Genomic DNA, 18,310 nt, shown 5'->3' with positions numbered 1-18,310 from the left:
TACACTATTATTATTTACCTTATTACAATAATTTTTCTAATTCAACTTGAAGTGGTCAATTTGGATTTTTACACAGGTTTTAACTTTTTATTTTGCTACATTCTAGGCAGCAATTAAACTGAATTTAGTGTCTATTTACAGTGCACTTTCAGTTCTTTCAGGAGCAGAATAGAATGTGACACTACTGGTCCAACATTCCTGGGTAGAGCAATGTCTGGATTAACAGGTTTACCAGTCTTTCCTTCACACAGGTGGAATTGGAATAATGTTGGCGTGACTGGAACAGGAATGTGGCATATTTTACATTCTTTAGCCAAACAATAAATTTAACAATATACCATGACGCCAACACATACGATGTATGCCAAATTCATACACATAGGCCTACTTTTTTGTCACAGAATGGGATAATTAAGAATTTAGGAATGAGCTGACTCGAAAGAACTCATAAAAGTTATGAGTACTAAAAATGGTCAAACGCTTATAAGAACATAACAGTTGTTGACATGCAAACAAATTTCAGGCTTTGAAATAGTGTTTGTGCCATTGCTGTTTTCCATAACTTCTAACCAATATGTATGCATAATTGGTAATCATCCTGTCAAATCAGATGTCCTGCAAAACACACCACCAAGTAAAGAAGTGTAGAAGGAAAGACAGAAGCCACTTTCACACAACTGTCAGCTCTATTTGGAGTGCTAATTATGTTTTCTGTTTATACTTATTTTAGTTATGAGGTCCCTCAGCCTTTCAGGTCAGGAAATATGATTTAAAACAAGTGGTAAGAAACCTACTAAATACTTCTGTTTAAGGAATAGTCCATTGTGTGATTGCAGGAGGATCATCTCTACTATTAGAGTTGTTTTTAAACTCTGAACCTGTACAGACATGGAGTCTGATAGTTCTACTTTCGAGTCAGTCTCTCGTTCTGCCTCTGTTTGTAACTTTCTCTCTCACACATGTACCTTTCATTAGCTCCATGCCTGTAAGCGGCCCTGCCCTGCTGGCTGGAATGGGGTGGGACACGACTAAAACAAACCTATTAGGTAAATCACAAAACTGTGACTTCACTATTGGCAAGTTCAAACACTGATCAGCAGAATGTTTAGTGAGATCCTCTGATTGTCAAATCAGTAACTTGCTGAACAGCGTGTTTATGTTTATGTATTACGTGTGTTAAATTGTACAGACAGTGCCTTTATTTATTTTTTCACATTTTATGTCGCTGACTTATGTTAAACTGTTTTAAATTACTTTTTTCCACAATAATCTACACTTCTACACCATAATGGCAAAGCAAATAACTGTTTTTTAACATCTTTGCGAATTTATTCAAAATAAAACACAAAATGTTTCCAATGCATAAGTATTCATACCCTTATCTGGGACACTCGATAACATTTAGCTCAGCAACATTCATATTGCTTGTAGATGTTACTACACTTCGAATGAAGTTAACCTGTGGCAAATTAATTTAAATGATCATGATTTGTAAAGGCACACATATCTTAATAAAAGGGTTAACACTTAACAGCTAAAAATGCATATCAGAGCAAAAACCAAGCCCTGAGGTACAAAAAACTGCCTGTAGAGCTCAGAAACAGGATTAGATCAAGCCACACATCTTGGGAAGAGTTCAGAAAAAAATCTGCTGCATTAAGGGTTCACAGTAGCATCTAGCCTCCATTACCCTTAATGGAAGTAGTTTGAAACAACCACAACTCTTCCTAGAGCTGGTCTCTTGGCCAAACTGAGCAATTCATAGAGAAGGACCTTGGTTAGAATGGTGACCAAGAACCTGATGGTCACTCTAGTTGAGCTCCATGATCATATGTGGAGATAGGAGAGACCTACAGAAGGACAAACATCACTGCAACACTCCACCTATCTGGGCTTTATGGCGGTGTGGCCAAACTCAATCATCTCCTCAATGAAGACACATAAAAAAACAAGACACGTGAATTTGCAAAAAAAAAAAAAAAAACTAAAGGACCCTCAGACTGTAAGAAAAAATATTCTGTGGTCTGATGAACCTCAATTCCAAGCATCATGTTTCAAGGAAACTGGGTACTGCTCATTACCTAAGAGTAACATCTCAAAAGTAAAGTGTGCTGGTAGCAGCCTCGTGCTGTGGGGGTGTTTTTCAGCGGCAGGGACTGAGGGACTCGTCAGAGTAGAAGAAAAGCTCAGTGCACCAAAATATTGAGACAGCCTTTATGAAAATCGGGATCATTCAGGCTAGTAGGCAGAAGGTTCACCTTCAAAAATTGGTTTATAGACAACTCTGGGAATGCCTGGGCCTGGGCCTGAACCCAATCAAATATTTCTGGAGAAACCTAAAAATGTGTGTCTACCCCCATGCAACCTGACAGAGCTTGAGAGTCGATGAGGAGAAAATGGCAGATAATTTCCAAATGCTGATGAGCAAAGCTTGTCACATCATACCTAAAAAAAGAATTGAGGCTATAAAGGTGCTACAGCTAAATACTAAGTTAAGGGTATGAATACTTATGTAATGTACTTATTTCAGTTTTTGTTTAATTATTGTCATTATGGTGTATGGAGTGTAGATTGATGTGGGAAAAAGTAATTTAAAGCAGTTTAACATAAGGCAGCAACATAACAAAACATGAAAAAAGGGGGGTATGAATACTTTTGCACTGCAAATGTGTCAAACTATTATCTGACCTGATATCCAGACTGACAGATGAAACAGAACTATTTAGCAGCGGTGTCCAAAAATAAACACTTATGAGAGTAAATATTGCCTCTGGTAAGTTGGCCTATGGTTTTTAATTGTAAAAATGATATTCTGACTCTTAACGGTCAAAATAAAATAAAATAAAATCACCATTGCAAGGTGTGGCTTAAAGTTCATTTTGGATCCTGAATGCAACCCAAGACAAGTGGTGTGACACAGGGGACAAAGATGGAAAGATGGCAAAGATTACAAATTGAACTGAATAATTATATAGTTTATAATACACAAAGGCACACACCCAGTCAACATTGTGAGTAGCGAGGAAGGCAGAAATGCGAGATGCTGTAAGACACGGCATACATATGAAAACATGGTGTGGTGTGAGAAGAAGAAAAGACCTAGAGATGAATCTCCAGAGAACTGAACTGATTCAGTAGGTTTTGGGTTATGTGAGATTTACCTGAGAAACACCCAATTATTGTGGATGAAGACTCGCCTCACGAAATTACGTATAAGAACAACTCAACGTATATTAGTAGATTATGCACTTGCGTATGTGCTTGTGGATAAGATACAAAACAACTTAAACACTTCATTAGATACAAAAGGGATTATAAACAGTGATTCAAACTGATTATGAAACAGTACAATCCAAGGTTTCTCTGCCTCACACCCAAACACACAAGGAGGAAGTAAAAAAAAAAAAAAAGAGTCTCATTGTGTTCTGAGGTCTGAAGTTCCATAAATGTAAAGCACAGAAGGTCACACTCTTATTATGAAACACCCAGGCAGTCTTACCTGCTCTTTAGTCTGGTCAAAGCCTCATCAAATTCATTTCGCAGAAACAGATCCAGTGCCGCCATGCAGTCTTGAAGAGCCACTGACAGGTCAGATCTGTCCGACCTAATACACATACAGAAAGAATAAAAGCTTAAAATAACTTATCATCAACAAAAGCCCCTGCCTTAAAGGAATAGTTCAACCAACAATGAAAATTTTCAATTCAAGATATAGATGAGTTTGTTTCTTCATTGGAACAGGTTTAAAGAAACTTAGCATTACATCACCAATGGATCATCTGCAATGAATGGGTGCCGTCAAAATGAGAGTCCAAACAGCTGTTTAAAAAGTAATCTTGTGAAGTTTATAATAAATAAATTCATCATTAAGACAATTTGACTACAAACTGTTACTTCTGGCTAAATATAGTCCTCTATGCATAACATTGCTTTCTCCACTGAAAAGACTATCGCATCTGAATCAGGAGAGAAATATGCACAGATCAAGCACCAAGTCCAAAATTGCTTTAAAAAAATTTGTCGGTGGATTGTGGGAATGGACTTTTTCCAGTGGAAGAAGAGTTAGTATGCATTATAGACTGGTATTTTGACCAAATGCAATGGTTAACAAAAGTTAAAACACCTAAATTATGGATTTATTTCTTAAAAATACTTTTGAATTTTGTTTTCATCAACTTTTTGAATTGTCATTCTGACGGCACCCATTCACTGCAGAGGATATTATGCTTAAAAGAGTAGTTCACTTTTACAACAAAAATTTACAGATGTACTCACCCCTTGTTATCCAAGATGTTCATGTCTTACTTTCTTCAGTCATAAAGAAATTATGTTTTTTGAGGTAAACATTTCAGGATTTCTCTCCATATAATGGACTTCTATGGTGCCCCCGAGTTTGAACTTCCAAAATGCAATTAAAATACAGCTTCAAAGGGCTGTAAATGATCCCAGCCAAGGAAAAGGGGTCTTATCTAGCGAAACGATCGGTTATTTTCAAAAACATTTACAATTTATATACTTTTTAATCTCTACACAGAGTACACACAGAGCTAGACAATACGAGCATTTGAGGTTAAAAAGTATATAAATTGTAATTTTTTTTTAGAAAATAACCGATCGTTTTGCTAGATAAGACCCTTCTTTTCTCACCTGTGATCGTTTGGAGCCCTTGGAAACTGCATTTTGGAAGTTCAAACTCGGGGGCACCATAGAAGTCCACTATATGGAGAGAAATCCTGAAATGTTTTCCTTAAAAAACATAATTTCCTTACGACTGAAGAAAGAAAGACATGAACATCTTGGATGACAAGGGGGTGAGTACATTATCTGTAAATTTCTGTTTTGAAAGTGAACTACTCCTTTAATTCTCTAAAAAAAGAAAACATCTTATCTACATTTTCAAAAACATGATTTTTACATCATCTGAAAGCTAAATAAATAAGCTTTCAATTGATGAATGGTTGTTAGGACAGGATAATATTTGGTCGAGATACAACCATTTGAAAATCTGGAATCTGAGGGTGCAAAAAAAATCTAAATATTGAGAAAATGACCTTTAAAATTAAGTTCTTCGCAATGCATATTACAAATCAAAAATTAAGTTTTGATATATTTACACTAGGAAATTTACAAAATATCTTCATGGAACATGATCTTTACTTAATATCATAATGATTTTTGGCATATAAAAAAAATCTATAATTTTGACCCATGCAGTGTATTTTTGGCCATTGCTACAAATGTACCCGTGCTACCTGTGGTTTTGTGGTTCAGGGTCAGGTGTACTGATTATTTTTCTGGTTAGGTCTAAAGAATGCCATTTGGGACAGGGCCATTATACTCTGAGGCAACACAACAGCTTGTGAAGTAGCTCACGGAAGTAGTGATCAGGTGTCATGTTGGACAGCAGACAGGCTCACTCAGCTGGTCTTTCTGAGCATCTGCTGAAAATCTCACACTGCCCCCTAAAAGCCTGTTCTGTGTGAGTGTGAAGTCACAGCTCTCTGCTGCAGAGAATCCCCCAAGAGTGTCTCAATTTAGATACAAGAGCAGTGAAGCAGATGTCACCTTCAAACACACTGAGGCACAGGTGAGTGAGTATGTGTAGTGTCAAATGAAAAAACACTGTGAATGTGAAGAGGAAAGTATGTAATAATAATGAGAAGAGTGAGAAGAGAAAGTCTAGGGAAGCAAATATCTATTGATTTATACATAAAAACAATACACTGACAGAGTGCTTATGTTTCCTAGAATCCCTATAGTATCATATTGCAGGTATATGATGCAGTAACTTCTGTCTCTTAACTAGATAATGCTGCGGCTCAGACCTGCCAACTTGGATTAGTTCACTTTCAGAATAAAAATTTCCTGATATTTTACTCATCCCCTTTCTTCAGCCGAAAAGAAATTAAGGTTTTTGAGGAAAACATTCCCAGATTTTTCTCTATATAGTGGACTTCAATGGTGGCAAATGGGTTGAAGGTCCAAATTGCAGTTTCAATGCAGCTTCAAAGGGCTCTACACGATCCCAGCCCTGGAGTAAGGGTCTTATCTAGCGAAATGATTAGCCTTTTTTTTTTAAATTTAAATTTATATACTTTTTAATGCTCTTCTTGCACTAGCTTTGAGATGCGCAAGCGTAACTTGACACATTGTGTAATCACATTGTGATGGTTCAAAAAGTTAGAGTACTAACTTTTGAAACTCCATCTCATTTTCTCCTCCAATTTGAAAATCGTCCAACATCGTTGTTTAACCTTCTTTGGTAAAGGGTGTTTGACTTTCTCTGCATATTCACTTTGTAAACACTGCATCGGTACTTCCATCTACATCCTTTCAAACATGACTACGTAATGCACGAGGTTCAGCGGGTGCAAGACAAGCATTTGTGGTTAAAAATGTAATAAAAAATATTTTTTTTTTTTTTAGAAAATGACAGATCATTTAACTAGATAAGACCCTTATTCCTCGGCTGGGACTGCCCTTTGAAACTGCATTGAAACTGCAATTTGGACCTTCAACCTGTTGGCCTCAAAAAACAATTTCTTTGCAAATGAAGAAAGAAAGACATGAACATCTTGGATGACATGGGGTGAGTAAATTATCAATAAATTTTTATAATTAATAACTAATTCTTTAAAGGTACCATAGAATGCATTGAGAGAATATTTTAAATTATTCTCTAATATCTACATAGAAGGTATATGGAATAGGAAATTGCAAAAAATCTCCAGAAATGGTTTTACAGATCCATTTACAACCCTAGGATTTGCCCCTAGAATGAAATGCTCTGTTTTTGCCTTATTTGGAAGCTTCATGAATATTAATGAGTTCTGCTCTGATTGGCTGTTTCACAGAGCTCAATAACTCACACATGGATAAAAAAAAATATATAATTAGGAGCTCTCGCCGCTTTTATATATGCGGTTTGTTGAATCTGCTGTTTTGAATCGCCGACAATTTAGTCTCATTTCTGTGATGCATGTGCTCTGTGTAAAGTTACAATGCAGAGGGAGTGCTTCCTTCCACACAAGTTGAGCTGCTCGTCAGTGATTCTCCAGATCTGTAAATCATTCGCCATCATCAGCGCAGTTATTTCTCCATCATTCACCATCATCAGCGCAGTAATCCGTCTGTTTATGTGGTAAGTGAAATCCTATGTATTGCAATGTAACAGGCTAGCGCTAGCATTAAGCTAACCATGTCCCTTCAATGGATTGCCTTGTTTAACTGATGTGCTGACGTTAGTGATGATTGGGCGATGCAAATTGGGGGCGTAACTATTAACGATCTTGGGAAAGTTGACCTATTTTTCGGTGGTCTTTTGCAAATACTAGATTTATATAAGAAGGAGGAAACGATGGTGTTTGAGACTCATGGTATGTCATGTCCATGTACTGAAGTGTTATTATTTAACTATGCCAAGGTAAATTCAGTTTTCCATTCTATGGCACCTTTAAACATTTGAACTTATTTTACAGTGTATATTACATATGCTCACATAAGCTCATAAATCTATATAAACATTGATTTACACATTTGTATACTTGCATTTGCTAATTAACTGAAATTGTCAGTTTGCAGATGCACTGATAGACAAGAACGGGGTGAGAGCAATCAATAGGACAAAACTGTACAACTCTTACATAACCACACTCTCTAGAGTTTTGCAATTAAACAGTAAAGCAGCAGCCCTTTTTCTCTTCTTCATGGAAGAATAATAAATCACATACTCAGTGGGTCTTTTTTCTGGAAATCTGCAAAATGTTAATTATTTTACCAAAATAACAGTGATCATACAAAATGCATGTTATTGTTTATTTAGTACTGACCTAAATAAGATATTTCACATAAAAGAAGTTTACATATAGTCCACAAAAGAAAATAACAGTTGAATTTATCAAAATTACCCATTTTGAAAGTTTACACCCCCTTGATTGTAATTACCGTGTGGTTACCTGAATGATCCACAGCTGTGTTTTTTTTTTTGTTTAGTTATAGTTGTTCATGAGTCCCTTGTTTGTCCTGAACAGTTAAACTTCCTGCTGTTCTTCAGAAAAGTCCCTCAGGTCCCACAAATGTTTTGGTTTTCCAGCATTTTTGTGTATTTGAACATTAAGAGTCGGAGGGGGTGAAAACTTTTGAACAGAATCTGTACATTTTTCTTATTTTGCCTAAATATAATATTGTCTCATTTAGTATTGCCCTTCAGAGACTACAGAAGATAGTTACATGTTTCCCAGAAGACAAAATAAGTTACATTTACCCTGATCTTCAAATTCAAAAAGCTTATTGCATGGTTTTTCATAATTAACATTTTGCAGATTCTGAAATGGGATGTAAACTTTTGACCTCAACTGTAATACATCCAAATTTCACTCACACTACCCACATTCATACTATATAGAACATACTTTGAATTACAGTAAGTTTCAAGCAAAATACAATACCTAGCAACTATCTTGAGCTGTGATGTGAAAGGCAGCAGACAGGGAAAAATAAAAATCTGCTTAAATGTGCATAAAAGTCTAATGGTCAAATATTTACAATAATGTAATGGCGTACATGTTATTTATATGATATACTAATGGGAAATCAACATTTATAAGCATATACACATAAACACTATCATCCTTTATTAGCGAACAAAATCAGTTTCTTCAGGCACATGATGCGAAGACAAATGTCCCAAGAGTCGAACATGATCAAAGCCCATTGTATTCTCTGTATAAGGGAGACATTCTTCAAATTACAGCACCATTTAAAATGAATTTCTAAATTGAGTTGAAATTCGTAATGGCCCTGACCTCTGCCTGCTAAGATTATAGCACGCCTCCTAATCTAATAAAACCCAACAACCTCCTACAGTTCTTCCGCCCTGAAATATTCTGCTGAAAACAACCATTCATAGAGCGATTCTATATGGGGACAAATGAACTGGGAATTGAGAGTATGTTAAAAGACAATGGCTTTGGCCATTCTCCACTGAAACAAATTAAATCAATAAGTGAGACTAAATGAGAGCCACGTCTTTGCATTCAATACAATGGGCCAACACAGATGCTCTTTATGGGATCTGCTCGGCCAAAAGCAATGCGATTGATAGGTTGGGCTACTGTCCGACCTATAGAAGGAGACATCAGTTTAACTGTCAGGTCTCTCCACCTTCTAATGCCTGGCAAGTGACTTCAATGCTGTTGTCTCCTGCTGCTAATGGAGTATGGCTACCTTCTCAAACAATGTCAAACATCAGCATTAAGTCATGATCTGAAACAGCGTGGTATACAGTACATTAAACAAAAGCAGATCGTCTTGTGGTCAACTGTAATTTAAAAGGCACATTTTAAACAGGGATCTACATTTTACATCAGCACTGCTATTAGTGATGATAATGTATATGTATGCTATGCATCCAAGATAATTCCTGTTTTTATATTTAGATTACCTTTGCTGTTATTTAATGCTCACATTTTCAAATTTACTTGTAAACTTGTAAATGACTGATATCAGATTTTAATGTTTTATTTGTTATTTTTAGACAAAAATACTTTAGAATTTTATTATCAGTCATTTTAGGCACATCATAGAAACAATTATCAGGCAGAGATATTGGTTCATCTCTAACTAGTATGTTAGTGCATGTTAATAAAGTGCCCAAAAAAGTAATCAAAATAAAATAAAATACACACAATTTAAATATGCCCAATTTATCAAAATGCATTAATCAATAACTGATAAAGGCCATTCTACAAAAGTGGTGCAAACTGCTTTCCCACAACCAAAAAACACATTTAAAAAGCATTTAAGCATTCAAATCTTAGATCTTTACTATCTATTGAAAACTACAATAATATTTATAATATTAGTAAGCTTAATATATATAAAATCATCATTTATTGGGCACTTTCAATTGGGTGGTGGCTCTCCTGAACCCTAACCCCTAAATTTCAACATATTGGTATTTTTTTTAAATTGTTGTTTTTCAAAGTATCTGTTTGAATCTTTAAAAAAGTCAAGTAAAAAAAAAAATGTATACACTGTAAAAAGTTTTCGCCAGATTCAACTTAAAAACCTAAGTTCAGCAGCTGCCTTAAAATTTTAAGTTAAATCAGCTTATAACTACAAGTCATTTTAACTTATTACAATAAAAATGAGTTGATTTAACTTGTGAGTTGAAATGACATAAGTTGATTTAACTTAAAATTTTAAGGCAGCTGCTAAACTTAAGTTTTTAAGTTGAAACTGGTGAAAACTTTTTACAGTGTATACATTCATTTTTTATATTTTCTTTGTAAATTATTAAACAATGTATATAAAAAAAAAAAAGTCCTGCATTTTCATGTCACTACCGAAACAGTGTATGTTTTAGTCCACTGGCTGAGACCAATTTTATCTACACCCCTGCATTTACGATCAGGAAATATTCCTGTGTCCCTCTCTCTCATAGCTGTATGGTGTGAGTAGATAGGCTCCATCATTTTAAGGTAAATGTGTTCAAAAATCTGAAAATTCTGTATGTAACTTTAAAAAGCGTTATAACTGAACACATTTTTTTCTGCAATTAAGCACACTTTTTTGGAAGTTATTCCATATTATTTGGTTTTTATATGTGCACCACTGTTCACAACTGTGCTAGCTAACCATGTGCTGAGTAGCATCTGTGAGCTAGATTCAAAAGTATCTAAAATTGTCACTACCAAAACATTTGGCGGAGTTTCAGTAGTGACATCTTTGTTTTTTTGGGTGTTATTCCATAAATTTGTCACTACCGAACATTCACAACCAAAACATGTCATCGTTGTTTCGGTAATGACAAAGGGAAACACATAATCCTCATATTTGGGGGAGATAAACAAAATTTTAGTACAGTTATGCATTTTTTTATTTTAGTATGTTTTAGTTAGCAAGTTCTATAATGTGATGTGGTCACTACCAAAGCATTACTGTCACTACTGAAAATGTGTAGTCACTACCAAAACATGGGATGTTTTGTCAAAAATAAAGTATACTGAATTATCAACAAGATGTTATGATAGTTTTTGATTCAGTGCATATCCAAACTAATGAATCCTTAAGCTTGAAATCAGTACAGTCAAGTTTTTGCCTTTTATAAAATCGGATTCAAAATACAACAAATTACACATTGTTAAAAATGTAATTGGTATTGATTTACCTCTGATTTTTTTTTTAAATAAAATAGCAAAAATATATATTTACAATGTAAATGTAAGCAAAATCTTAATAGGTCAATATAACCCTCTAATTAAATTATTCTTACTGTTTCAGTGGTGACAAATTTGATTCTGTAGAATTAATATTATAGTACTGACCATGTTTTCACCAACTTATTGTGCAGTACAATGCTCAAAATCGATGTAAACCTAGTAGACTTAGTCTTAGACTCCAGAATGAATTAACTAGCCCCAAAAATTCTAAGCAAACCTTATATTTCCATCGGTAAAACATGGAAGAACACAATTAGCAACAACAGCTTTATGCATTTCTCATCCCCCAAAGGCAGAACACAGAGTGAATTTCCTCCCTGATGCTGATATGTGATATCAGAGCAGGATGATTTGAATGAATGAAGAACAGTGCATGCTACATTGAGGCCGGCTAGCAAAAGGAAGTGGTCTGAGATTTGTTCAGAGGTAAAATGAACCTTTGGACTTTCTGTACCCTACAGTGCTCACAAACTAATTGTGGTGATGCTAAGCGATTCTGAAGAGCTGATGACGCCTGAGGACTAATTGACTACTGATGATCATCACCGGAATGATTGGAACAAACAAGCTGACTCTAAAACACATGCACATGCCCAGTGCTAAGAGACTAACGCTCCCACAACAATTACAAAAAGCTGTGCTCTACACTTTAACAAACGAATTCTACGACACAAGCAGCTCTGAAAGCAAGGGCATCCAAAACAATTACCTGTCTAATATTTCTAAACTGCCCCTGTTTTTCTGGTTGTGCAGGCTGTAAAAGCATTCTCATGTTAAGAACAGTTAAATAGTCCTCAATCACTGCTAAACACACAATAACACGCTTTCAGCTGTGTGACGTTCTTACCCATTTGATAGAGTTTCTGCCTCTCCTGACATTTTCATCTGGTACAGTGAGATCAAGGACTGCAGTGAAAGGAAAGAGTAGATACGCAGAGTAATTCACAGTGTGTGAAAGAACAGGCCTTCTGGTTCCTATCAGCAGAGCAGCAGCTTCCCTCTGGCTACAGCACACACACACACACACACACACACACACACGCTCGCACACACACACACACACACACACACACACACACACACTCTCACTCACTCAAGCTGCAGAGAGGACAGCGGGAAAGGAACGCAGAGCTTAATAAGATTGGGATGACTATCACACAGAGAGAAAGTGAATATTCTCATTGCCTCTTTCTCGCAGTCTCCCCGCCTTCTACCACGCACACGCACACACACGCCACCTCAGCCTCCTCCTCTTCTCAGTATCACCCCTCATGCTATACACTACATCCTGGCCTCTGATTGGACAATGATGCAATGGAGGCGGTTACAATTACTTAAGAGTCCACCTCACAAAATGCTCCTTAAGTGGGCATCACGTTTCTGCAGTCAAGTGACAATCTGAACTCCACAGCAGTCAATAACATTCAACACAATGACAGGCCTGTACATCAGTGCTCAACAGTGGGGATCATGAGACATAGAGGACAGATGCAGAATCAGCGACATAGCCTGTGGCGTGTTGGGGAGAAGGGGAATTTATAGAAAGAAAGATTGCAAGATGAAATGCTTCTGTTTTGCACACATGACAAAGCTGATTGGCTGATGGCATCACATCCTGAGCTGGGAAACCAAAAGCAGCAGACAGGAAACAAATTCAAATTGATAGGGAGGCAAAAATCTAGGACCAAAGCCAGCACTGGTGAAATATGTACTGTAAAATAACAGCAACATTTAAAATATAGTACTATTCAAAAGTTTGGGGTTAATTTTTATATGCTTACCAAGGGTGTATTTATTTGATCAAAATTAGTCTACATCTCGCCATTCTGAATTGTGAGATATAAACTCACAATTGCGTGTTATAAACTCTCAATTCTGTGAAATAAACTCACAGAAGTCCCTTTTTTCCTTTGTTTTAACCCTATGATTTTGTTAAGCACTTTGGTCAGCTTGCTAAGATAAATGTGCAATATAAATAAACTTTACTAACTATATGACACAATTTTCAGAAAAATTTCATAATTTTGACTTGAAGGGGAAACATCAAATTTTTTTTGTTAACCAAGCTTAAGATTAAATTTCATATTTTAAATCACCAAAGAAATCCAACAAGAACTGCCTTATAAATATGATTCCTTGTGCTCCAATAGCATTAAAAAAATGTTTATTTTTCAGGCAAGATAAGCCAGTGCGCATGCGCAGTACTGAGTACATGTCTTAAGAGCGCAGATTGTTTCTATAGCAACCGGGACTTCTAACGGCAACTGCAGTGACGCGCTTTATTAATCAACGATTGGCTCTTTCATTAAGAAGGCGGGGCTTCATTTTTCCCCATTCAAAACTATACGAGTGACATGTCTTGGGTATTCTATAGTCTTTGCTATAATTCACAATTCTGACTTTATGACTCACAATAGTGAGTTTATATCACATAATTCTGACTATAACTCACAATTGTTACTTAATAACTCACAATTGCGAATTTATATCCCACAGTTCTGACTTTATAACTCACAATTGTGACTTTATTTCTCAAAATTCTGTAAAAAAAAAGTCAATTGTGACTTTATATCTCACAATTCTGACTTTATAACTTGCAATTGTGACTTTATAACACGCAATTGTGACTTTATTTCTAAAAATTCTGTGAAAAAGTAAATTGTGACTTTATAACTCACAATTCTGACTTTATAACTCACAAATGTGACTTTATTTCTCAAAATTTTGTGCAAAAAAGTCAATTATGACTTTATATCTCACAATTCTGACTATAACTCAGATTGTGACTTCATAACTCACAATTGTGACTTTATTTCTCAAAATTCTGTGAAAAAAGTCAATTGTGACTTTATATCTCACAATTCTGACTTTATAACTCACAATTGTGACTTTATAACTCGAAATTGCGAGTTTATATCCCACAGTTCTGACTTTATAACTCACAATGGTGACTTTATAACTCACATTTGTGACTTTATATCTCACAATTCTGACTATAACTCACAATTGTGACTTCATAACTCACAACTGTGACTTTATTTCCCAAAATTCTGTGAAAAAAGTCAATTGTGACTATATCTCACAATTCTGACTATAACTCACAATCGTGACTTTATTTCTCAACATTCTGTGAAAAAAGTCAATTGTGACTTTATGTCTCACAATTCTGACTATAACTCACAATCGTGACTTTATTTCTCAACATTCTGTGAAAAAAGTCAATTGTGACTATATCTCACAATTCTGACTATAACTCACAATTGTGACTTTATTTCTCAAAATTCTGTGAAAAAAGTCAATTGTGACTTTATGTCTCACAATTCTGACTATAACTCACAATTGTGACTTTATAACTCGAAATTGCGAGTTTATATCCCACAGTTCTGACTTTATAACTCACAATGGTGACTTTATAACTCACATTTGTGACTTTATATCTCACAATTCTGAATATAACTCACAATTGTGACTTCATAACTCACAACCGTGACTTTATTTCCCAAAATTTTGTGAAAAAAGTCAATTGTGACTTTATATCTCACAATTCTGAATATAACTCACAATTGTGACTTCATAACTCACAACCGTGACTTTATTTCCCAAAGTTTTGTGGAAAAAAGTCAATTGTGACTTTATATCTCACAATTCCGACTATAACTCACAATTGTGACTTCATAACTCACAACTGTGACTTTATTTCCCAAAATTCTGTGAAAAAAGTCAATTGACTATATCTCACAATTCTGACTTTATAACTCACAATTCTGACTTTATTTCTCAAAATTCTGTGAAAAAAGTCAATTGTGACTTTATGTCTCACAATTCTGACTATAACTCACAATTGTGACTTCATAACTCACAACCGTGACTTTATTTCCCAAAATTCTGTGAAAAAAGTCAATTGTGACTATATCTCACAATTCTGAATATAACTCACAATTGTGACTTTATTACTCAAAATTCTGACTTTATAACTCACAATTGTGACTTTATTACTCAAAATTCTGACTTTATAACTCACAATTGTGACTTTATTTCTCAAAATTCTGTGAAAAAAGTCAATTGTGACTTTATATCTCACAATTCTGACTATAACTCACAATTGTGACTTTATTTCTCAAAATTTTGTGAAAAAAGTCAATTGTGACTTTATATCTCACAATTCTGAATATAACTCACAATTGTGACTTCATAACTCACAACCGTGACTTTATTTCCCAAAATTTTGTGGAAAAAGTCAATTGTGACTTTATATCTCACAATTCTGACTATAACTCACAATTGTGACTTCATAACTCACAACTATGACTTTATTTCCCAAAATTCTGTGAAAAAAGTCAATTGCGACTTTATATCTCACAATACTGACTATAACTCACAACTGTGACTTTATTTCTCAAAATTCAGTGGAAAAAAAGTCCATTCTGACTTTATATCTCACAATTCTGACTTTATAACTCACAATTCTGACTTTATTTCTCAAAATTCTTTGAAAAAAGTAAATTGTGACTTTATATCTCACAATTCTGACTTTATAACTCACAATTGTGACTTTATTTCTCAAAATTTTGTGAAAAAAGTCAATTGTGACTATATCTCACAATTCTGAATATAACTCACAATTGTGACTTCATAACTCACAACCGTGACTTTATTTCTCAAAATTCTGTGAAAAAAGTCAATTGTGACTTTGTCTCACAATTCTGACTATAACTCTCAATTGTGACTTTATATCGCACAATTCTGACTTTATAACTCACAATTGTGACTTTATTTCTCAAAAATCTGTGAAAAAAGTAAATTGCGACTTTATATCTCACAATACTGACTATAACTCACAACTGTGACTTTATTTCTCAAAATTCAGTGGAAAAAAAGTCCATTCTGACTTTATATCTCACAATTCTGACTTTATAACTCACAATTCTGACTTTATTTCTCAAAATTCTTTGAAAAAAGTAAATTGTGACTTTATATCTCACAATTCTGACTTTATAACTTGCAATTGTGACTTTATTTCTCAAAATTCTGTGAAAAAAGTCAATTGTGACTTTATATCTCACAATTGTGACTTTATATCTCACAATTCTGACTTTATAACTCACAATTCTGACTTTATAACTTGCAATTGTGACTTTATTTCTCAAAATTCTGTGAAAAACAGTCAATTGTGACTTTATATCTCACAATTCTGACTTTATCTCACAATTCTGACTTTATAACTCACAATTCTGACTTTATAACTTGCAATTGTGACTTTATTTCTCAAAATTCTGTGAAAAACAGTCAATTGTGACTTTATATCTCACAATTCTGACTTTATAACTCACAATTGTGACAAACCTAACCCTAACCCTAACAATTCTGACTTAACATACAATTATGAGTTTATACCTCAATTCTGAAAAAAAAAAGTTAGAATTGCAACATAAACTAGCAATTGGGAAAAAAAAGTCAGAATTGTGAGATATGAAGTAGCATTTACCTTTTGTAATTTTTATTCAGTGTCAGAAACAGACTTCCATAGGATGCTTTGATTAATAGAAATTATATGAAATCTTTTGTAACATTATGAATTATTAACTTTTAATCAGTTTAATGCATCCTTGCTTAATAAAAATAATTTCCTTAAAAAGAAATCAGTAGCTTATAAAGCTAATGTATTACCAGCGTCGTCTGTACAGTTTAGACAGATGCACCACTTCACTGTTTACTACATATTCACTGAGGTAGCCAAGACTTTCCAAGAAGAGCTGATGTAATGCATTGGCACAGCTGCACCTGCACATCCACATATAAAGGTACTAAACGACTCAGTACAAACACTGAATAAAGAACGCTCCCTTAAGCAGCAGTTGCTAATGTGAATTGATGGATGGAGACTTTATAGATGTGATGACTTGCAAACCTGCAGGATATAAATCAATAACTTGCAACCATAACCAATCAGCTCTGTGATTTCTTACATTTCTGAAGAAAATGCAAATAGCATGTCCATGCAAAAGGTTTTAGCACATTGCTTTTGACCACAAGCTGCACCTACAGCAATAATGTTGCTGTGCTATGCATTTTCAGCTCTAGATCAGAGTAATCATGATCGTACAGTAACTGTATGACCGAGTCATTAAACTGAGATAATCCGTTTAGAAAATGAAAATTAGCCTTTTGTTGAGTGATGTGATAGAGCTTCATTCTGTATAGGGTTTAGTGTAGCAATGTGGAAGCCATCTGGAGTGAACCTTTGAATAATACATGGAGGATGGTAGGAACCTGCCCTTTATGAGAACAATCGTTAGAGATGTTACCTCCACAGTTTGCCAATGTGAGAGTATGTAATAAAAAATAGATCTTACTATTTAGTCAAATCTTAAAAATATATTATTTTTTATGTTTTTAAAGATTTTTTATGTTTTTAAAGTCTCTTCTGCTCACTAAGCCTGCAAAAACATTTGTTTATTTTTACAATTTAAATAACTGTTTTCTATTTTAATATATTTTAAACTGTATTTTATTCCTGTGGTTTCAAAGCAGAATTTTTTAGCTTTCATTACTCCAGTCACATGATCCATCAGAAATAATTTTAATACGCTGATTTGCCACTCTAAAATATTTTTAATTAGGTTGAAAACAGCTGAGTAGAATATTTCAGGTTTCTTTGATGAAAAGAAAGTTCAGAAGAACAGCATTTATCTGAAATAGAAATCTTTTGTAACATCATAAATGTCTTTATTCTCACTTTTGATCAATTTAAAGCATCCTTACTAAATAAAAGTATTACTTTATATATATTCTTTCCCAAAAAAAAAAAAGGTTTTGAATGGTACAGTGTATAATGTTACAAAAGCTTTTTTATTTCAGATAAATGCTGATGTTTGGATCTTTCTATCCATCAAAAAGTCCTGAAAAAAATTTACTCAACTGTTTTAAATGTTAATAATATTAATAATAAAAATAAATGTTTCTTAAAAAGCAAATCAGCATATTATAATGATTTCTGAAAGATCATTAGACACTGAAGACTGGAGTAATGATGCAGAAAATTTAGCTTTGATCACAGGAATAATTTACATTTTAAAATATATTCAAAT

At 34.3% G+C, this 18,310-nt stretch overlaps 1 protein-coding gene across 2 annotated transcripts in view; it reads right to left on the bottom strand.

The window, feature by feature from the left end:
• Positions 1-18,310, bottom strand: part of ttc39a (tetratricopeptide repeat domain 39A) — a 36,117-nt gene that overhangs the window by 15,230 nt on the left and 2,577 nt on the right. The window contains exons 1-2 of one of the 2 annotated variants that reach the window (XM_073818700.1): positions 12,070-12,363; positions 3,500-3,604 (exon numbers count right to left, since the gene is read on the bottom strand). In XM_073818700.1, coding sequence (XP_073674801.1) covers positions 3,500-3,604; positions 12,070-12,107 — 143 coding nt within the window. In that variant the 5' untranslated portion in view covers positions 12,108-12,363. Of the gene's footprint in view, positions 1-3,499; positions 3,605-12,069; positions 12,364-18,310 lie in introns of those variants that run through there. The other variant, XM_073818699.1, reaches the window with a different exon arrangement.

This window comes from Garra rufa, chromosome 15 (genome assembly GCF_049309525.1).
Source record: "Garra rufa chromosome 15, GarRuf1.0, whole genome shotgun sequence".
Taxonomy (NCBI): domain Eukaryota; kingdom Metazoa; phylum Chordata; class Actinopteri; order Cypriniformes; family Cyprinidae; genus Garra; species Garra rufa.
Note: the sequence above shows the minus strand (reverse complement) of the source record. Positions and strands in the feature narration are given on the sequence as shown.